Genomic DNA, 23,020 nt, shown 5'->3' on the forward strand with positions numbered 1-23,020 from the left:
TCCTTTGCTCTCAGTGTGTGTACTTATCTTTTATTACACAGGAAAGAATAGAAAGAAAAAAAGCATTGCAATTAGAAAAATTGGCTGCAGATGAGGAGTAAATGTTTGAAAGCCCTGGAAATTTTGGGACATATAAGATTAGAAGCAGTGCATATTGTCACGTTTTTTTTGTACACAGTCCTCAGCAGACATTCAGCTTTTGGGCTTGTTTCCATGAGAAAGAGGAACTGCTGAGAGTCAAGTGCCTGCTCTGTGTAGCACTGCTTGTTTCCGAGCAGTGCAAGCAAGCCCAGTTTCCTTCAGCAGAGCAGATCAAACACCATGAGGCTTCGGGCTTGCTTGCACTCCCATGGGTATCTTGTCTGCTGGGAATTGTGTGCTCTTGTCCTTGCTTTTTCGGTTCCCTCCTCTTCTTCCACAGAAACCCCTGGGACCACATGCCCCAGCCCCTGCCACCTCCACAGTCTCCTTGGTGGGTATTTCTGTCAGTTTGGCAATCTCAATTCAGTAGGGCATGTGTGTGTCGTGTGTCTGCCTTCAATTAAAGGAATCTGGCATTCCCATCAGCCTTAGTATAGTCAGTGCTTCCCAGTAAGTTACCAGCTGGTAATCATGACTACCCACCACATAAGTGTATTGCGTAGGAATGGGCAGACAGGGATGAAGGTTCTTTTGTTTTTCTTACATTCAGGCTAGTATAACATAGTTCAAAATTAGGAAGTATTTGTTTAAATAACATATCTCTGTGGAATAAACAGTACATATTTTTAACGGTCATGCAGTTAGCTTGTAGTACTCAGTGGCGCATGGCAACACTGAAATAAATTGAATAAATTGATGTTTTACTAAAAGTTGAGAACTTCATAGTAATAAGAATAGTAATGCCAGTTGTACTGAAATTATCCTGTGTAAAATTTGAAAACTGTAGGAACTAGTAGTTGTGGACACAGCTGGACGGAGGATGTTCTCCTTTCCCCCAGTATGACAATTCCTTTATTGAGACATTTGAACTTGGGTTCACCACAAGGGGAAACGTGAAGGGTCACTGTATAAAACCCACATTTCTCTAGGCTGTTCTCCCTTCTGCCCTCATTGCAATTAGGTTAGGGGAGAGGGCAGCAGTTTCACAGATTCAAGTCTCTTGCATTGCATGTTTTGTTGAATTACTGTAAAACGTTAGCCCTGTGGGCCCTGAGAACAAAATTTAGAGGGGAAGAAAGAGCAAAAGGGAAAAAGAGTTGCTGAGTGACTTGAAATGCAGCCAAGAACAGATATAATGAAACTTGGCTCAAAGCCCCATGCTGTAGCACAGCTCTCAAAGATCAATTGCAGGCATGTCTCTAGCTGTGAAAACATACCTGATGTTTTCAGAGACTGGCTGGCTGAAATGAAAATAAGATTCTACTTGTATGCTGTGTTGGTTTTTGTTTTTTTCTTTTCCTGAAAAAAAAAAGGAAAAATTGACACTTCTGGCATTAACTTCTTTTAAAAATTATTTCCTAAACTGAAGTAGTTTGCATAGAAATTTTAGGGCTTTTTTCAGCTGCATCTTTGAATAGCATTGGTTAACAGCATTGCCAACCCTTTGAAATGCTTCCTGTGTCAGTTATTAGGTTTCTTTTCTGTCTTCTGCTTAAGTGAGAGTGGGTGATAGGGCACATCATAGACACTGAAAGAGGCACTTGCATAGTGGCATGGCTCTCATCCAAGTGAGATCAGCGACATCTGACTTCAGGTGTTCACAAATGTGAGTGCTTATGTGTGAGTCAGGTGTCTGAACAGTCTGAACTTCCACTATGCTCAGTAGAAATCTAGTCAATACAGGCTATGGAGAACAGTGATTTATTTTCTTCTACTGTTTCTTCCTAAATTTGTCCAAATTAATCATTCTAGTCTCCATCATTCGTATTCCCAAAATTTCCATTGGCTGTAACGGGAGCTTAGATGTCTGTCTCCCATGCAGCATCTATAGTCAATGAAGAAAAATCTGTACATTGAGGAGTGTATTTATGTGCCCCACATTAGACACTTTCTTTAGGGTGACATAAACAATATTTTTAACAGGATTGTTTCTTTCCATGAGTTGTTGCTCAAGTTTAGATGACTATTTAATTTCTAGACAGCTACACTGTACATGCCTGTATTTTAAGGCAAGACAAGTTCTTTAATTTTACTTTTTGCATGGCTGAATATTGGTAATTCTCAGCTTCATGGCAGACTTGCTTTACCCTATGTGTGTGTCCCAAATTAACTTAGCGCATCTTCATTAAGGACTAATGGAATTATGCAAAATATCTTCTAATTTGACTGAATAAATGCTGATGTTACATCTATTTTTCACCGAGTACAGGTTCCCAACAAATGATCACAGAGACAAACTATCACAAATATTCACATAAATGACTGCATGTGGCAAAGAATGTGTGCAGCTGTTGGAGTTCTAGGAGAAGAATATCCAGGCACAGAACATTCCCATGCATCTTTAATGATGGCATAATGTGAACTGTGAATTGCAAATATTGAACATGCAGGAGAAAAAATGATAGTTTATGTATAAGCAACTATTGAAAAACATTTACCCAAATCACATGCTGAAGAATTCTGAGAAACCAGATTCATAAATATTGATGGTTTTGGAGTTTTTTCCTCAGTTTGCTGAAGAAAGGTCAATACGAGCTCTTAATAATTTTCTTAGCAATACAAAGACAAAAAAACTAAATGTCCCTCACCTATTTACCCCACTCCCAAACCATTCAATTTTGATGGAGTTGCTTGGATGTAGGGACAAAGTCTGAATCACAGACTCCAGCATATGCAATAAACCTACTTTTGTATGTAACATGTACCAACAACATTTATTCCCCCCCACAGACTTCTGAATGTGCAAATTCCTGAGTAATGAAGAATTAGAGCTTGAGGGTCTGTGGGGTTTCTGAGACAAAAACAACCCAACAATGAAGGGTTTTGGTGTTGAAAATCACAGAAGTTTATACTGTCATTTCTCTTTTTGTAGAAAATGAATAACTGGCGTATTAGAGCCAGTTTTCATTGCAGGAGAGTGCAAAGTGATAGAAACTTTTTAGAAGGGCAAGAAGACAGTGGATTTTGGATGGCTGGTATAAGAACTGAGGAAATACTGTAACAGATTGATTTGTTCACTCAGGACAGTCAGAGCTATCCAGACACAGCCATAAAATATTAGAGCATTTCTTCAGGGTTGTCTGTTTTCTGAATATAAGCTGTGGCTTTGCTTTATCTGAAGTAACAGCTTGGTCTCTTAGAGAGCCCTAGTCACAGTTGCTGGTAGCCCAAATCCTTTGGACCTTTGTAGAGGTTCCTTAAAGAGCACCATCTGCTATGGCTAGAGTTATTGGATTGCACACTCAAAAAATCAGGAATCTTAGTTTTTTTTTAAAAATGAAAAAACTCACTAAAATTTGGGACCATCACACATATGTGAAGGTCTTGTTACAATAATGACAGCTCAGTAGTAATATATTCCTGCTTCCCTCAAGAACCTAGTAGGCCTCTGGATCAGTTTGCAGCCTAGTGGGAAATCCTTCAAGCTAAAAGGATTTTAGGCTTCTGGCTAAAAACACCCTTTAAAAGATAAAGTAATAACATTATGAAAACAGTGCAGTTCTTTATGCCTAGAATCAATGTTTTAGCTTTTATTTTGTCCATACAAGCAGAGATGCTGTGGAAAGCAAAAAAAGCAAGTTTAGCTCTCTGAAGACAAGAGAGATGGATCCTAATCAATGCTTCGCTGGAGTCTGATAAAAGACTGCCTGCATATATGGTTGCTTTCCGTTTGGTTGCCTGTCCCAGATGTATAATCACAGCTGGTTTTAATAAAGTAGTTGTCAACCTTGCTTACGTGTTCACACTACAATAACATGGTTGCATTGCATGGATTGTATGAAGTCACTGAATAAAGCAAACAAATGCTTCACCCACACAATTACAGCCTAAGAAAACTCTCTCAAATGTTTAAACACTGTGCATTGTGACAACTGTTAGTTCAGTACTTAATGAATAGAGAGAGACACTTTGTATGAAATATTTCCCCTGTACAAACATTGATCTGAATAATGCAAATAAGGGACTTTTCTAGGAGGTCTTGTCTTGACATTAAATAGATTCTTTGCCTCCTTGTTTGCCTTTTCTCACAGGTACTGCAATGAGCATTTGTTGTGCCCCCCTCATGTGTTTTGGACAGGCTGGGGTCCATGGGAGCGCTGCACTGCTCAATGTGGTGGAGGGATCCAGGCACGGCGTAGGACATGTGAAAATGGTCCTGACTGTCCTGGCTGCAGCGTGGTAAGTAATTTTCAGCTTTTCCTTAAGAAAATATCTATGGCCATATTCTGTGGGTTTCTCTATGTCGTATAAGCATAGAATCATTTAGGTTGGAAAAGACCTCTAAGGTCATCAAGACCAACCTTTAACCCAGCACTGCCTTGTTCACCACTAAACCATGTCCACAAGTATCACATCTACACATATTTTAGATATCTCCAGGGATGGTGATTCCACCACTTCCCTGGGAAACCTGTTCCAGTGCTTGACAACTCTTTCCTTGAAATAATGTTTGCTAATATTCAATCTAAACCTCCCCTGGCTCCACTCAAAGCCATTTCCTCTTGTCATATCACTAATGCCCTATGTCCTTATGGATCTGTGTATGTGTGTAAGCTCTACCCTTAACATGAGTAGTCATCAGGGTGTGTTTGTCTCTGTGTCGCTTGTGTGTGCTGAAATCCACATAGTTTAACCATCAGAAATACATAATTCAGCTTTTTCACAGTATCATCTAGAATATGAGCTTCCTTAGGCAAGCTTGGTGCAGGTGTAGATATCTTTGCAGGTTTATGGTGGTTTTTATGTTTATAACCAGAGTACATAGGAACTCTAGCTATGAGCCCAGGACTCCAGATTATCAGGTTCTGTACAGCACAAAAAAAAAGTTTCACATCTAAATACATGAGGAAGCCAATCAGTGAATACATGGAAGCCCCAGGAAGTGCTGATAGCAGTAGTGATCTTAGCTCTTCAGCAGCCTAGCAGCAGTCAGGCTTTAAAGCTACAGTGGGATGATTTGAATAAATAGAAATGCTTTATGGATATCCAAATTGTGAAGAGAAACATGTGAGAAAGCATGTAAGGGCTTTTTCTTCTATCTGAATAAATATAGGTGGTAGGTTTTGAGTGATGGGAATTTCAAAATTAGATGACGCATAGTAGTATATGGGTGAAGCAGAGAAACGTAGCAGAGACACAGAGAGAACAGTGACATGTTCACTGCATTATGGTACGTGTGAACCTTGGTGTGAATATTCCTGTCAAAACCAGAGAAAGGAATATTATTCTAGGACAGTGAGAAGCTGAAGCAAAGTCTTAGTGGTGTAGGTGAATGTCAAAAAATGAACCTTGGGATGCTGTTTCGTGATAATTTGAATTCTAGTGCTGTAGTGTCACTGAAGAGGGTAGAAAATTTGAAGTGGTCAAAACTGTGGAAGACAGATTCTGCTGGTGAATGACTAATGGTGGTGGTAATCTCACCAGCAACCAAAAGTGAGCTCAGATCAAAGGAAAAATGAGTTTGGCTTACTCATGTTGTGCTTAATGGACAGGCCTAATGTTCCACACTGAGAAACATACTCAACTTTGTTCCAGAACATTTAAGAATTAGAAGAAAAATACACTTTTTTTTCACCTATTAACCCAGTTTTTACATGCCTTAATTTCCAACAGTAAGCTTAATTCTGAGGTTTCATTGGTGCTCTATTTGTTAGACTGGCAGTAATTCAATACTAAAGAAAGGACAATTTATTACCTTTTTCTAATTTTTAGATTGTATGCATTTCCTCAGGATTTGTTCTCTTGTTAACATTTATTTTGGTGACAGAATTGCATTTTCAGTAGATTGAAAACATCCAACAGGTTTGTTCTTTTGTTTCAGTTGAACTTTAAGAATTACCCCCATAACTTAGAAATATACCAAGTTTTCCAAAATATTTGTCTCCACAGAGGGTACACAGAAAAGCAAACCTGTGGTCTAGATATGTTGTTAAACCTTCCTGACTAGCATAGAAAAGGGCACAATGTGAAGGTTTTCTGTCTCATTGATCCCTGTTTATCCCACAATAATGTGAAAGAAAGTGGTATTTTGTTTTGCACAGAATCTTCCTGTGGTCTGAAATGAAAAATACATAGCTCTAATTTTCTCGGAAAGTTCCATGAGGAAAGTAGGAAAACATTTAGTGTAAATATTTCTTATTATAACCGATTCAATGTTAATGTTGTTGGGGTTTGTAATTTATTAACAGTATTAACACCACCTCTGCTCCATCACAGAACAGTTACCAGTTCAGCTATGAAAATGTTTTGGGGTTCTTATATTAATTAGAAAATTATTGTGTTGATGGTTTAAAAAAAAAAAAGTGCTTAGCTTTGGAGTACATAGTTATCTTGCTCAAACTTAGGCACCAATGGAAATCCACCGAGGGTAGAAATCCTCTATAACTCCTGGTGTTCTTGAAATACAAAGGGCTCACGTTTAAAGTCTGTTCTGTTTAAGTTCAGTGAGTTCAAACCTGGAAGTTCCCTGTCTTGACTCTGAGGTTTTGCAGCCATAGCAGGGCCTTGTCAATAAGTGTAGCTGGAGAAGAAAGCACTTTATTTCTCCTAAGAGATTGCTTCATTTATGTAGGGAAGAGCAATCAGAAATATTTTTATGCCTTCTTGTAATTGTTGAATGGATTAAATATTTAAATATTAATAAAATTGTATGAATGAGGAGCAGAAATGTGAAACTTGTTTATTCATCAGAGGTTCTTCTGCTTCAATCAAATTTTTGCATTTATTGTTGTAGGTATGCATCTTTCAAAACAGTTAGAATTATGGATTTTTACAATAGTGAACGAAGGATAGATTAATGTCTTATTACTACTACTTTCTATTCTTTAATGATTGTAGTGATGACCAAGTTAGGTGGTGAAAGATACTTTGTGAGTTTAATTTATTTCAAAAACTTTTATACTGACTATCTCTGAGGACTTGGAAAATATTCTTCAGAAGAGTTGCAATGAAAGTGGTAGTAATCTGCCCTGTCTAATGTTTATTTTATTAGGACTTTATGAACCAAACATTTAACAAGAGAATTAAAGACATAGCTGAAAGTAGACTCAGAGCCTTAAGATGTCCAGTTCTCTCTTTCAGCCATTAGATGATAGCTTTAATCTATAAAGAGACTCTACAGGTTTCTTGTTTACCTTCTTCAGTAAGGATTAAGTCTCTGAAACGTTCATAACATTTGAATAGCATGAGTTGCTATAGACCCTCTGCAGCTGTATATTTCAGTGTCTGTGGTCTGTGAAGAGGGAAAGAAAAATGTGTAGGTAGGGGACTGGAGAACATATTACTTAAGAAGACAGTAACTATGTTAGGCTTCATTTCATCATGAAATGACAAGAAATTTTTGATGCATCAGAGGTGTAAGGAGGACTAAATACTGTCTTGGGACCCCTTTCAACTATGCTGATTGTTTGTTTTAAGAACCATTTTTCAGTAGGGAATCTGGGGAGAAAAACAACAACTGTTTTTATAAGGCTTAAGAAAGGAAATCTTACAGCATGTTTGCCAGCATTATCAGGGGACCAGATTTAATGTCCTAGGAGAACCTGCCTCTTCTGTTTTTCAATCTGCAACCAGGCTGTGAGACTGCAGTAGAGCCAATTCTAATCTATTTAGCTGTCCTCATCTTGCAACTTTTACCATATTAATGGCTATTGTCTGTGTTCACCTAATGATTTATACCACATAATTTTTAGTGAACGGTTTTTCTTCCTTTTAGTTTGATTGTATTGCTCCTAGGCTGTAATATCACAGCAGGAGGCTGCTGCCTGTGTTTTGCTTTTTGCATGTTTCTCATCAATTGATGCCTTGGCTTTATCTGTCTTATAGCAGATCTCAGCCAAGACACTTAAATATTTTTTATCAGGATTCAGTAGAGTTTCCTGCCATTATTTTCAACTTAGCATTTTATAAAATAATAGTGATAAATCTTTTGATGCATATAAATATTCCAAAGAGAGAAAATCATGATGATATTTTAAAGATGCATCTCTCGCTGAAGTGCACTCAGTATATGAAAATAGATGGCCAGAGGCTTAGGACTGAAGGCCTTTTCACTGAATATAGAAAATCATAAATCATTATGATGTAGGAGAATTAGACCACAGAGAGTCCTAAAGGTCAAAAAGATGGAGTTCAAAATCAAAATCTAGAGTCATAAGGATCTGTCAAAGTCTTTAAGTTAATCAAAGTTAGTAAAGAGAGCTTGAAATTGTCTAACAAGAGATAGGACTATCATAGCCAAATTTAAGAGCAGCTAAAATCTGGTAATAGAAAGCTTAAGCAGATCACAAAACAGGTATTCATCTCATGTATGCAGGTGATACACGTGCTAGAGAAGGAACTGTGGAATTCTGTGGACTGTGCTAATATGACTCAGAGGACAAATATCTTCAGATTTTACAGCATACTCAGATAAGCTGTACTTTTGCTTCAGAAAATGCTTCTTTTCCCTGGAGAAGCATAATCTCAGTTGAATTTGCCTCAGGCCAGTAATAAAAGAATAACTTTTTTAAAGAATTATTACTAGAATGAAAAATCTAGTTTGAGGCTCAAGGCGGGTGACACTTTCTGTGTCTTTCTGTGTATACATTCCACATAACAGAAATAATCTATAGAAATAATTGTTATCTTTTAAAAATTTAAAAAGAAGTATTTTTTAAATTATTGTTATTATTTCAAGATTCTGGAATTGTGCTGAGCATAAAACTTTGTGAAGAAAAACTTTCTGCATTCTAGAGTTTTTGTTATGAAAGAAGTTGAAGAAAATGTCTTGGGAAAAAAACAAATGTCAGGATTTTTTTCTTTCATCAAATTTTTAAAGGGAATTTGAAGATGGAAGGTTTTCAGAAGTCCTTTGTCCATCACAAGGAACAGAGTCTGCCTTTAAAATGCTTGCCATCTCACAATACAAATTTCAAATGTCTAGTTTACAAAAGGGACCAGGAAATAGATTATTATGCTTTTTTCTAGTTCTTATTTTTCCATTTGAATTAAGAAGACTAAAAAAATGCATCATCTATTGCAAAACCAGAAAATATTCTTGCAAGCATGAGGTATATAAGTTGTACTTTTTAATATGACATTTGCCGACTTTATGCTTATTTCCTTTTCCAATCCTTTTTATTTTTCTGACTATATTGTAAACTCCATCAGATATTTGATGGTTTTTTTGTTTTAAAAGTATAGAGCCTCCCTTGTTTTGTTGCTGCATATGATATCACGATTGTAAGCCATGACAAGTTATTAAAGAGAGTAAAACAAAGCAAAATAAAAAGGTTGCAGAAAATGCTAAAACATACTGATCAATGGTACATGTGGTGCTCAAATTTGTCAGTAAAGTGTGTAACCAGTGAGAAACCAGCAGTGAGGAGAAAGACTTGGGAGTGACAGCAGATGAGAAGCTCATCATGGGCTGCAGTTGCCCAGAAAGCCAATTGAATCCTGGGCTGCATCAAAAGGAGTGTGGCCAGCAGGTCAAAAGAGGTGATTCTCTCCCTCTGCTCTGCTCTCATGAGACCCACCTGGAATACTGTGTGCAATTCTGGTGCTCTCACCATAAGGACATGGACTTGTTGGAGCAAGTCTAGAGGAGGCCACGAAGTTGATAAGAGGTCTGGAGCATCTCCCTTATGGAGACAGACTGAGGGAGCTGGGGCTGTTCAGCCTGGAGAAGAGAAGGTTGTGTGGGGACCTCATAGCAACTTTTCCGTATCTGAAGGGCCTACAAGGAGTTGGAGAGGGACTCTTTTTTAGGAACTGCAATGGTAAGACAAGGAGTAATGGGTTCAAATTGAAGGAGAGAAAGTCTGGGTTGAATGTGAGGAAAAAGCTTTTTATTCTAAGGGTGGTGAGACGTTGGAGATCAGGGACGTGGTGGCTGCCCCAACCCTGGTGATGTTCTATCCAGGCTGGATGAAGCCTTGAGCAACCTAATCTAGTGGGGAGGTGTCCCTGCCTATGGCAGGGGGGTGGGAGTGGGAGGGTTGTTAGACTGGATGATTTGTAAGGTCCATTCCAGCCCCTAAATTCTATGATTCTATGTGCATGTATATCCAAATGTGAGGTGTTTAAGGTGGTATTTAGCTGTACATTCAGTAATCATTTTGCTGTTTGATTTCTATAATTTTGAAAAAAAAGGCTAAACTGCAAGTTGTTTGCTTTCCTGCTTAAAACAGAACAGTGTGAAGCATCCCTTTTTTGAGAAACATGGAATTCTAAAAATAATTTAAATCTGAGAATACTTTTTTTGCTGCTGGGAAGCTGTCCCTACCCCACTTCAAGCTATACAGTTCAATCCATGACAACTGACACCGACTGCAATCCTGTTCTAAGGTTCCTGTAGTGAGGTCTTTCAGAGGCTTCCAGGTCATGTACAATAACTTCTTTTGTGGACCAATGCCAGTTGATTTGAAATCTTTTTCAAATCTAATTTGAAGGGTTTGCCAAAGCAAGTATTCTCACATTCAAGAGCTTCATATTGGACATATGTGTATCTGTGATACAGACAATGTGTATTTGATTCAGAAGTCCCAATCTGATTTAAAAAACATAGCAAGCAAACTTTACTTTAACTGTGCACAAGCTTTCTCAGGGCTTTGGATGCAGGGAACAGCAAGTGTGTGCCTTAAAGTCAAGTTATAGCCAAATGGCTTCATCCTGTTAGGGTGTTGTACTGATCAGAGATAGGAGATCCAGTTTGCTACATTCAGAATTTGGCACGCTGCATCCTAAAACACCAAGCTCACTGGAGTGTGTCCTGTCACAGGTATTGCTATATGTTTCAGTTTTCAGTGGTTTCTGTACTGTAGATACAGTCTCTGTTACTGTTGCTGAGATGTAATACCTTAAACCTGGCTATATAAGGCTCTGTGTTTGAACTGTGATCACTACTGTATCTGATAACCACAGAAAGCTACAGTATCTGAAACCCTCTTCATTCTGCACCCAACAGGCACAGTGCTGCGCTCAAGGACTCTGCATTATGAGATATGAACCTCTACTTTCCTTTGACTTGGCTCTTTCTTGAATGTGAATGAAAAAGGAGAAAGACATTTAGGAAGAAAGAATGTTGGGTGCTGATATTTTGTGCCACACTAATTTTAGAATGAATTAATAGGCAATACTGAAGCTGGAACATGTTTCCTGGGGAATCATGCTTCATCCAGCCTGAGGTTTTTCATTGCTGTGGACCTAGAACATTCAGTTATCTCTGCAAAGTAACCCATAATTGTCATTGACCACTAGAAATCAGGAAAAAAACCCAGTAGATGGCATGGTTTTAGCTTAGTTTCATCAAGTAATAGGGCTTACAGGATCATACTGTGGTCTCTCAGGTATTCTTACTCTTCTGCTTATAAGGAGCTACTCCCCCATTCCAACAGTGTTCGATTGAAGGGCAGTCTTAAATGACAACACGAAATTGCAACAAGTTGCATAAATAACAGTGGCCCAAGAGAGGACAAAACCCTATATTAGTTTCTACCTTGAGACACAGATTTGCAGGTGAGTCCATTATTTGGTCCAAGTGGCATCAGGTGCTGGTCAATGAGTGCACATGTTAGCATATGTGTGGTTTGTGGTTAGACACTGCATGCCTTTTAGCAGTAGGGCTGCTAAATCCTATGGGTAGGAGGTATGGAAAGAGGAAATAAGAGAGAAAAAGCTTAAAAGACTTGAAATATCTATTTATAGGAAATGAGGCTTCATTAGTTCCAGTGCTTGTAGATATACTTATTTAAAAATGGTTAGTGCAGCTTTATGTGATACGCAAGTAGTATTGCCATGAAATCAGAACTGACATAAACAGAGAGAACTGTTAAAGAAAGTCTGTCCTGGAGTATTGGAACAACTAGAGCTGTATTTAATATGGGGTATTTTTTTCTTTTGTTTTGTTTTCAGAAGGGAAAAGTAAAGGTAGGAAACCTCTTATCCAAATTTAAGAAAAAAAAATTGATGCAGGTAAAGACAGGCTGTTTCACACAATTTCTGATTTTCAAACTGCTGAACTACTTCAGGGTAAAAAATAATTCAGATGTAAATGGAAAGTGCAGTGCAGTCCCTTGGGATATTAACAATATAAACCACTTCAGACCTTTCTGGCATTGTTCTTTAATAAGATAACAGGAGGTTCTGACAATCAAAGTGGAGCAGCTTCTAAGTACATGGTATTAAATTCATGATACAGTGTTACTAAAAGGGGTCATCATTAAAGTGATAAACTATCAAGGGGATTTAGGGGAAGGGGAAAGGTCAGATTATTGGGAGGTTACTCTATGTCTCCTAAAGGAATGAGTTTAGACAGATTTTACTTATAAGTGTTTTTAGGAATTTTGGCAGAAAAATCTGGGTTGCATTTGCTGGTGACCTGAAATTTTGGGGCATCATCTATTGATGATAAAAAGGTGGATTTGCATGTCATATAGGAGGCACTAGATGTCTTTGAGGGCTGAAGTAATAGAAATGAAGAATGTTGTATCATAATTGCAAAGTCATGAACTTAAAATTAATAGGAACTCCTGTTTTCACCTTGAAGCAGAGTGAGTAACAAGATAAGACAATGACCCTGGTGTGTGAGTATCATAAACTTATGATACTACCTAGAAACCAGAAAGTTTGTGAAGTGGTGAAAAAAATGTAGATTGAGTTTTAGCATTTAGGATGTGTCAGCAAGGTATTTCCAATGGAGACAGAAAAGTCTAGGGATTCATATATAAGCTAATCTCGGAAGTGATGACTGTAACAGCCTGGACTCAAGCTAGTTGAAATCACAATTTTTGTTTCACATATTGCAAGTAATGTGATTTCTCCAGCGCTGCTGTTATCTTCAAAGCTGAGCTTATTTTGAAGCTGAATTTATCTGACAGCGTTGTATCAATGACTGAAGTCATGGAAGCTCATTATGATTTCATCTACAGATTTTCAAAGTCTGTTATGTTACAAAGATATGTCTTTGTTAAGTATGCAGAAACCTTAATTTTCACGTAGGCAGTTCAGTAGCAACCTTAAGTCATTGTGCAGTTGCAATCAAAATGTAAAAAAAAGAGAGTGCATGAAGCATGACATTGAAAATTACCTCAGAAACATGATAGAGTGGTTACATTAAATGGTTCTGTGGCCATGCTTATGGTTCTTAAAGGATATGGCACATGGTGGAAGTGAGCTGAACTCCAGAAAGTGTTCAAAAGAAAGGCAAAATACTGGGATTTTGATAAATCAGAGTAGGCAGGGTTTTAGTGTATGAAGGAGTAATATTTAAAGCAATGATAGATTTAGAGAGGGAACACTGGGATTTCTCTGCACTCTGTAATGTAGGGAATTTTAAGGAAATATGAACTCATTTTTATCCAGGGCATTGTTAAAAATTCTTAAGAACCAATAAAGCTCCACACAACTAAAATTGTGCATGGTATCAGGCTGAACTCAAATTATAATGGACAAAAAAAATAAAATTACATTTTTGATAGCATAGTAAATCACATTTTAAATTTTTAAATCATTTTCCTGAATATTAACAATCAGATTTAGAGCTGTGCTTTTGGCATTCCACTTATTTCTGTGCTGCCATTTGACAATAAGTAGGGAAGGCATGTCTGATCTAGAATGGCATTTCCAATGTTCCTCTTTGTAAGTGAGTGTTGAATCAGTTTACAATAAATTGTCCTTCTGATTTATTTTGTTCCTTTTATGTTTAGTCACCTGTACTTAAAAGGGTATGGTGCAATATGGTGCAATTACGCCAGTAATTGTGTTTACACATTTTATACCAAAATGTCTTGTCACATGTAGACCTTAACAGAAAGCAGAGTTTAGTTTCAGTGTTCTTCAATTCGACCTCAGTAAATTGAGGGATGGATAAAGCCTGAATAAGTAAAATACACTGTTGCCATTATAGTTTCACTGATGCAGCAACTGTTGAGGAGTGCAAGACCAATTTGTTAGCTGTGCTGATTGACAGCAGTCCATAGCCATCTGAGTGCAATTAGATGGAACTCCATCCAAATTAATTATATTTATCTGCCAGCTTTTGTTTTCACTTAGTCTCAGAGCATCATAGTAATTTTTAATTTATTAGGCTGTGGTAGGATTTTGGTTTTCATTGAAAACAGTGTCAGTCAGCCCTGTTCTTATCCAAGTTATATCAGGTTGGGAAATAATTTTTTTTACAAATTCTGAATATTTTTTGATGGAGTTATTAGAACTACTGTTTTTTTCCTCCTTGGTTGATTCCCTCCTCCCTTTCACATTAAGTTGTTGGCTTAGAAAGTCTTCTGCACTAATACTACAGCCACTAAATAAAAGGCATTCAATTTATTCAAAGCCTCAGACATTATTCCTGAACAAACACGTTCACAAACCTTAAAAAAGACAAACATATGAAATAAGTTATAAATAAACACAATGAAAATGTATCTTCAGGATGTTATGACTCAGTCTATTGCAGCATTCTGAAATAATAATATTTAGATCAGCATACTCCAGTATTATTCATTTCTGAGAGTATAAAGTCATGCAAACACTGAGTTCATTTACCAGCATACGCAGTGATTCCTCCTTGCAGTTTGAAGGGCAGGATGTGGTCTCAAAATTCCCCTATTAGGATCCCTTATGTTACTTGAAAGGAACACCACACAGCATATTTATTTTCTCCTAGAGAAATGCAGATGAAAGTAGAAATATTAATCACGTACCTTCAGAACAGTTCTTCTAATTCAACAATACTTGTTATATCATCTGAAACATCAGAAGGGTTAAGGCATACAACAGGTGTTTTGGTTTATGTTATGAAAATCTCCAACTTTATTACTCATAACAATTTCTTGCATGAGAGATCAGTGAAGAACTTACTACTTTGTGAAGATAGGAGTCAATTTATCTTTCATTTGAAATTTGTGAAGACCCTATGCAGACTGGGAGTGGTCCAGAAATAGGTCAGCCCCAAAATGCACTTCTTTCTTTGCCTTGTCAGAGGCTCTAGATGGAGAGAAGCTGTAGACTATACCTTTATCTTTCAGCTGTCTGATTCAGAGGAAAGACAAGATTCATTTTGAATCTCCAGAGTCTCCAGAAGGAAAAATGGAAAAAAACCCCAACAAAATAGTAGAGTTGATATGCTAACTCTGCTAGCAATGTACTTGCATTTAAAATTACGAGGGGTTGACCAGGTCCACAGCTGGCACAATTGCTGAAACCCTGTTGATTCTCTCTAGGATGCTTGAGAAAACTTGTAAATTACAGCTTGACAAATTAATCTTCAACTTGTGAACATTTCTGCAGAATAAGACAATACTAGGAAATCCTAAATGCCTTCATGGTCCCCAGCTGAGGGTACACTCGTGGGCAGCTGATTGTGCAGATGGTCTGGTGTTTCTTCTGCAACACACCAGCTAGGAGGCTGCACAACAAGGAGAACCAGGCTGTGCAGAGACAGTACTTGAACCTCATTTCCTTTGTGGATTAGAGAGGAAAAGGAAACTGAAATTTCTCCCCAGATCCTATGGTACTACAGCTACTTTGCCAGTTACGCAGAATGCCTGGATTGCCAGGCGCCAGGTCTTGTAACGAGTAACTTGTAAGTCTCGTTACTTGTTACTTAGCCAACATCTGCACAGTGCTCAACACTAAACTCTTCTGTGTTATTGCACCTTTTACTCAAAAGCAATCCCATTTTTAGTACATGAAGGTTGTTTTGAAGGTAGTGGCAGATTCCAAGATTCCAACAAAAGGCCATTTACATGTCGATACTTCTGAGGACATTGTATACGGCTCAGATAGTGTGGCTCTGTCAATTTACAGAATGGTAATCTCATGCAACTGTGGATGTGCCACTTCCTAGCAAAAATTTCATTTCCCACAGCTAAGTTTATTCTGTCCCCATCCCAATCAATACAAACTCTGTGAAAAACATCAGTTTGTCAATAGATCTGCATCTCTCAGCATTACCTGACTTAGCTAAGTCTTTTTGCAGCCTTGAATAACATCAGCCAGCAGAAATCCAGAGAGTGTATCTGGCTGTTACTCTCTCTAGAAAACCAAGACCTATAAGCCTGCCTTAATCTGAAATGAAAAACACTGACTCTATTTAAAGCATGAAAAGAGATTCATTCAGAAGTTTCAAAAATTTTCAGGCAGCTGTTCTCAAAACTAGATGTATGCTATATGCTTTCACATAGGAGCACATAACCCTCTTTGCAGATGCACTAAGCTCCCTATTAAAAGTAGTTAATTTATGTGTCCAATCCCTTATTGAAAAGCTGATCCAGAATCCCAATTCATATATTGAAGCATTTGTGTGAGATAGCTTGGCAGCATGAATATTCCTTTAAAGAGTTTTAAAGTACTTAGAAAAAGAAGTAATAGCAGTGCATATAATCTTCTTCTGAAATGGAGAGCTAAAAGGAATATTAGACTTTTAGTGAAATAGAGCATCAGCAATTTGGTATGAAGTCAAAAAATAATCCATTACACAGAATACAAGGGCGGGGGGGGGAAGCAAATTATGGATTACAGGAATTAATCCATCAAAACCTTGCTGAGGGTCATATGAATGTAATTTTGTAAAAACTGAAAAATGTTGTTTGGTATCTTTAGCTAGGGAGATGTTTTCACTTCTTTCTTCTGTTTTCAGAATGTTTATAACTTTATTTGCTCATAATTTTCTAAGTAAAAATGAAGTATAACAATATGAGATGCTCTATAAAGTTAAATCTGAGTTTCCATTATAGTCTCCAAATGTCATGAAAAACTAACTAATGTTGCCTTAAACCTCATAGAAAGAATAATACGTATGAACAGAATTTCCTGTATTGTGAGAGGCAGGTAGGGTGAAATGTGATGAAGAAAGGAAAATATAGATAACAAGAGTGCAAGATTTTTAAAAAAGTATGTCCTCGCTAAAGTCAAAGAGCAGCTTTGCCTGATATAGTCAGACAAATAGAGATGAAAATGAACTATTAATCTTTTGCCTTTTATAAGGTAGGTGCCCTTGGATTATTTGGGGGAAATGTATTGATGAGTTTAGTTCTTGGAACTGCATTCTGCCTGCAGTACCAACCTGAATACAGAGTGTGCACCTTCTTACCTATATACTTGGCCTTTCCTTTTGCCCCTGCAACACCCCCTCCAGAGTGGTTCCTTGAAAGTAGGTGCCATTTTAGTTAGTGCAGTACTTTCCATGCTGCTGAATAAGTTTATCCACACAGGTTTGCCGCACAAACCATGCTGAGCATCATCCATTGTGAAAAACTGGCCATTTGTTCCTTTCTTCCATTTCCCATCTTTTAAGCAATTAATTATATGTGAAAGGATAATAGCTTTGCTCTTAGCTTGTGGCTGCAAGTTTCTTTGAGAGATATTGTGAAATGTCTTCTTGAATTCAAAGTAAACTGTATCAACTTGCCTCCTGCATCCATATGTTTGTTGACTCCTTCAGAGACTCTGATATGTTCACAGCTTCCTTTTATGGAAAAGCAGGGCATATAATTTGGTCTCCAGCAGATCATATTTGTTCATGTTCCACTAATTTCATGTTTTATTATGATTTCCCTGATTTGCCCAATTCAGATGTCATGCTCATTTTTTTTAATAGTTCCTCTGAACTTCCCGAAGTATTTTTAAAAGTAGTGTCACATTTTCATCTTCTATGCTTTGGATAGGAAGGTAATTTTAAGCAAGAAGCTATGTGCCACTAGTATTAGTTTACGTATATCTGCTTCTGTATTTATATTTTTCGGTGACATTTTTTGCTCACTTTGTGTATTTGTGTCATCATGTCTTCAAGTAACACAGCCTGCTGTGCTTTTGCCATTTCAAAATGCCCCTTGTATGCCTTCACAGTATATTATATACATATAATCTTTCTGCCCCTAATGTCCTTGAAATAAGACTGCATTTTAGCTTTTAGACCTTACAAAGTTGCTATTTAGACATTGAATTATTTTTTGGCCTCTCTTACTGTTTTTCTGCATTTAATATGCCAGATTTCATTATTATTTCCATTCATTGTTTGCTTGTACCTGACTTCAGCTTTTTGAAGAGTGGTTTCATGCTTTTAATGATCTTTCTCTCCCTACTGTTTAGTTCTGATGATTTCTTTTTGACCTTCCTCAGATTTCTTGATTGACAGCAAACATTTGCTCTCTGCCTCAACTACAGTGCCCATGGCAAGCTTCCTTCCTGTAGTGCTCTGCTGGGTCCTGTCCCTCTTCAGTAGCTTTACTGAACTCAGCTATCTTTGTTCATTTCTACTGCAGAGGAGAGGTCAGAGACTAGCCCACTCATACTTGTCTCTTGAGAAGAATCACCTCTCCAGGGAAGAGAATGCAGCAAAGAAAATTCTTTTATGTGTCTGTGGAAAAAAAATAGTTGGCCAAAATACAGTTGTTTTTGTCACTATGTTTGTATTTCTTAACCTTGAGCATATAAACCAGGAACTTAGTTTGGTTAGTAAAGGGTAAAAGGTGAGTGTATGCAGAGGGCTTTTCACAACTGCTGTACAGTTGTATTACATTTAAAAACCCCAAAATACCCCGTCCCCCATACCTGCACCCTGATAACCCTACACTTCCACCCTAAGGGTGACTATGAGAGGTCAAGCAAGAGGACTCAGAATCCATGATCTTTGAACGTCATAGAGAAAACACACCATTTGGTTTCTGCAGCTCTTCAAAATTATGTCATACTTTGTGTGGAGTCAGAAACTGACACACAAAGTGTTTTTAGTGCTTGACTGTCTCTGCTAAAATGGGACTTTATCCAAAAGGCATTGAAATCAATTTAGTCTTGTTCTGATTTCAGGGGCGCCTGAGTCAGTCTCAGACTTTCTGCCATTCTGACTGCTTTTTTAAAAAGATAAGGACTTGCTCATAAATGGATTCCCAACGATTAAAGAACTGGTTAACATTGCCACCAGAGATATTTTTTATGAATTGTGTGCAAGGTTCTTTTGTTTATTGTCTGGTTTAGTAGTCTTTTTAGACATGTTTTTCTCTCTACGCAGTACAGTGAGTATAATCAAGATTTTTTTTCAAATCAGGCTTATTACTGTAAAATTGTCACATCAAGATCCAGTAAAAAAGATGTTTTTTGAAGCTCCAAAGTTGACAGGCTCTTTTAGGGAAACATCGTTAAAGGCTGTGGGAATCTGAACAGTCCCTGATGAATTAACTTTCCTACTCTGTAAATGCACAGAACCAAGTGCTTACTCATTGGAATAAGGAATGTGATCAAAAAATAAAAAGCTCTGTACTCCACAGCTGGAGCACAGATGCCAACAAACATAACTTTGATGCTTCACAGATGATTTTTAATACAAAGCTGTTCCAATTGATTCCTTCCCTACATTTTCCTTGGAAAAAAATTAAGTGCTCTGTGGTTTGTTTGTTGGTGTTTTTAAGTGGTGAAGAGATAATACAAGTTCATAGAGAAAGGGTTTTCCATAAATGGATGCATGCTTGTTCAATTCCATTAATTAAAGTTAACAAACCATATGTCCATATATTTTAAGTATACAGTACAAACACAGTGTAGTTTTCAGAGCTTTTCTGGATGTGAGTTTTGAATGGTAAATGAGAAAGTGGTACAGCTATTCTGTGACAGAAAACTGTTGGAGGTTTAACTCTACAGAGGTTTTACCATCTCAGAAAACTACTTTTTTTTCACCTCAAAAAAGCAGGTAAGCACTAACAGGCCATCTCTAATTAAAATCTAACAGTGGAATCTAACTTTCAGTTAGTGTTGAAGTTACAGAAGATATGTTTCCATGTATCAGGTATATCTGTGACGTGTTTTGGGTTGTAAATAGATAGTTTTAAGGGTGTGTGTGGTCAGGATGTGCATGCTAGCTGAGCGTATTTTAAGCTTTAGTAAGAATCAACAGCACAGCCATATTGGGAGTGTAAAACAGGCACCTGTGTTTTGGGGAGCAACTTAGTCCAAGTTTGTCTGGGTGACTGCCTGAGGTAAAGGATAAGGAAGGACAAGGCTACAAAATTGGCGAGAAAACATTTAAATGGATTTTTTAGCTTTGACTTGACTGACTCACTATCATTCATGCTGGAATCAGGCTCTTCTTTGGAGAGCTCACGTTCACCTAGGTTTGCTGAAAGTGATTGTGGTGTGGAGAGGTTTATAGCAAATGGTCTGTATCCTTTGCGAGAAGTGTGACATTGATGTTGATGGTTTCTTTCTTCTCAGTTTAAGATGTGGTTGGGGTCTTTTTATGTTTGTTTTCAGGCTCTACACCTTGCTTGTTATTCATTGGCCTGTAAGTCCTTATTGCAGCTGAATTTACTATGTAGTGTGTGTTTTAGCTATGTTGAATGCTTGTCCTTTGTTCTTTTTGCTACTCCTGAGGCTTGGCAAGAATGACTTGACTTACCTTCTTCCTTATGTTGCACTCATTTGATGACCAGTAATTGGCCATCAGCAATGTTTATAGCCCCTGGGCTTCATGTATAGCTCTCTGCTGGTTCTTTCAAAGCTCCTGATACTCCTCTGATCTGTGTTTTATTATAAGTGTGTTGGATACGTCATTCTACCCACAGTAGCTACATGTTACAAGTACTCATTAGTTGCAAAATATATATTGCTATAGACATTACATCAGCCAATTACAGAGAGCTAATGAAAAGTTAAAACAAAGTAGGCAGTAGAGGTCTGGCAATTAGATTACTGCTATTGCATGCAAAAGCAAATCCTCAGGCAGATCAAGACTAGCACAGGCAAAACCCAACTGGTCCCGATGCCTGTCTTACGAGCTTAATGCAAAACCTGTGGCCTGTTACAAACAGCACTGATTCTGTATTTAGTGAGCAAAAAGCTAGGAAGATATGTTAGTGTTTTAGTTAGATTTCAGGTGGACCATTCATGCTGGAATGCAAGAATGGCTCCTCAAACGGTTTAATGGTACTTGCCATATCCATGAAAAGAAAACAAAACATTGGATTTTCAGTGTTTGAATCTCTTAGTACTCATATCAAAGTTTCAGAAATCCCATTTCAGCTAGGGATTGTGATCAAGACCTTGATTAGAAGTTCTCTGCTTCTGGAATTAATCCAATAGACTTCACATCCACTGGAATAAATTGCTTATGTCATGTGCTTCTTAATGCTGGCTAGTAGTCTTATCCCATGGCTAAATATACATCTGGGGGTTTTTGTCCTGGTAGGGAAAACTAGCCATTCTCATTTAACTGCTAATTAGTAGGTGGCTCCCTTGATCAAATGCAATTGGTGTATATTCATATCTCACTTTCTGTGATGCCAGGCAGTCCCATGTTTGCTCTCACTTTGCCAAAAATAAGATGATGCACTGTACTGATAAAACTACACAGTCTTAACGTTGCACATTGCTGTTCTGATCAAAAGCTCCTCCGAGCCAGATCCTTCTGTTTATTACTCAATTAAAGTAGATATAAAACACACAGCTCTTCTTCTCATCACTTTTCTTAAGCTCTTGTGCCTAAAATTTTAATTTTTAAAAAATTAATAATCTTCAGTGTATAAAAGGGACACATGGGACCTCATTAAAAGAGTCTCAAAGAAGTCTGAATTTGATATTCATATGAATCCATGTGACCCCCTAGCAAAGAATTGCATTGTTTTGTTAAAAATGCATGCAATCTGTGCACCCTCTTGTCCTTCCTGCTATCAGTAGAAGAAAGGATGCAGGGGGCTTTTTCAGATAAAACACCACTTTATGATGTGAGTATTAATCACATCTAGTACTATTATAGCAGGAGATGTTGTTCCTGTATCTCACTCAGCTTCCTCCTGTGCTAAGAATTGTTCTCTGAGGCTAAACTGATGAAAGTAGTGATGGGGATGTAAAGTATTTGAGGATGATAGTCTCATTTGACTTGAAGCATTGAATGATTTAGATTTTCCTAAGATTTGATGTCTTCAAATCCTATAAAAGGTAATTTGCATTTTCTGTAATGTTTTTGACTTTGAGACATGTGAGCAGCCATATGATTATAAATCCTATGTTCAAGTGTTAGCTAAACACACAGAATGCCCTTGCATGTGAGCAGGATAAAGCCCTACCACCTTGGACTGATTCTTTCCTGTTGCATCTGTCACAGATTCTTCCAAAGAAAACAAATAGTAAACTTTCTATTTGGTAAAATCAAATACTTTCTTCATCATCCTGTAGAGTGATCACATTAACTTTTTTCCTTTGTCATAGGATTTAAAAAACATTTATATAACATAAGAAATGGTTTAGCTACCTCAGCTACAGTTCAAGGAACAACCAAAGTCGTGGCTTCTCACAGACCTGTATAAACATGAGGAGACAGAGATACAACCCTAGGTGGCAAAAGTTACAAAAATATTCTTTTGCTTCTATGAAAAGTAAAACAAACCCCCCAAAAGCAACAAAGCAGAAAAATAAAAAAAGTTCTGCTCCAAAATAGCATGTCTTGGAACAATTCATCTAATCAATACTTGATGTTAAAAGTCAGAAAACTGGGTAATGATGCATGATTTTGTGCACCTTAAACAAATCTTTAGTAAACTTACATTTACTGTTCCTCCTTCCTGAAATCCCTTTAGCCATCTCTCTAATATCTCTCTAATGGCACACAAATACACTTAGGTTTCACATATAGTACTAGGATCCATAATTCAGATATCATTCAGTGTCTGCAGAGTGATTGCTTTTATAAACCAAGAATTAACTGCACAGCATGTGGGTCTCACCTTCTGTGCTTCATCAGTGCTACTAAAACATTTACTGAAACACCTACACCTTGACGAGAAGCCACTGTCTTAACATGTACTAGAACTGTGACCAAAACGTAAGTCCCTCATACACACATTTTTGAGTTACAGAACTAAAAGATATACCATTTCTTGTGCTTTTTTGAAACTGCAGCAGTATGAAT

General features: G+C 37.5%; 1 protein-coding gene across 1 annotated transcript in view; it reads left to right on the forward strand.

The window, feature by feature from the left end:
* Nucleotides 1-23,020, forward strand: part of SEMA5A (sema domain, seven thrombospondin repeats (type 1 and type 1-like), transmembrane domain (TM) and short cytoplasmic domain, (semaphorin) 5A) — a gene marked incomplete at its 5' end in the record, with an annotated part of 93,539 nt that overhangs the window by 22,716 nt on the left and 47,803 nt on the right. The window contains one exon of the mRNA XM_009073404.1: nt 4,173-4,320. Within this exon, the coding sequence (XP_009071652.1) occupies nt 4,173-4,320 (148 nt within the window). The remainder of the gene's footprint in view (nt 1-4,172; nt 4,321-23,020) is intronic.

This window comes from Acanthisitta chloris, unplaced genomic scaffold, assembly GCF_000695815.1.
Source record: "Acanthisitta chloris isolate BGI_N310 unplaced genomic scaffold, ASM69581v1 scaffold3684, whole genome shotgun sequence".
In the NCBI taxonomy this organism is placed as follows: Eukaryota; Metazoa; Chordata; class Aves; order Passeriformes; family Acanthisittidae; genus Acanthisitta; species Acanthisitta chloris.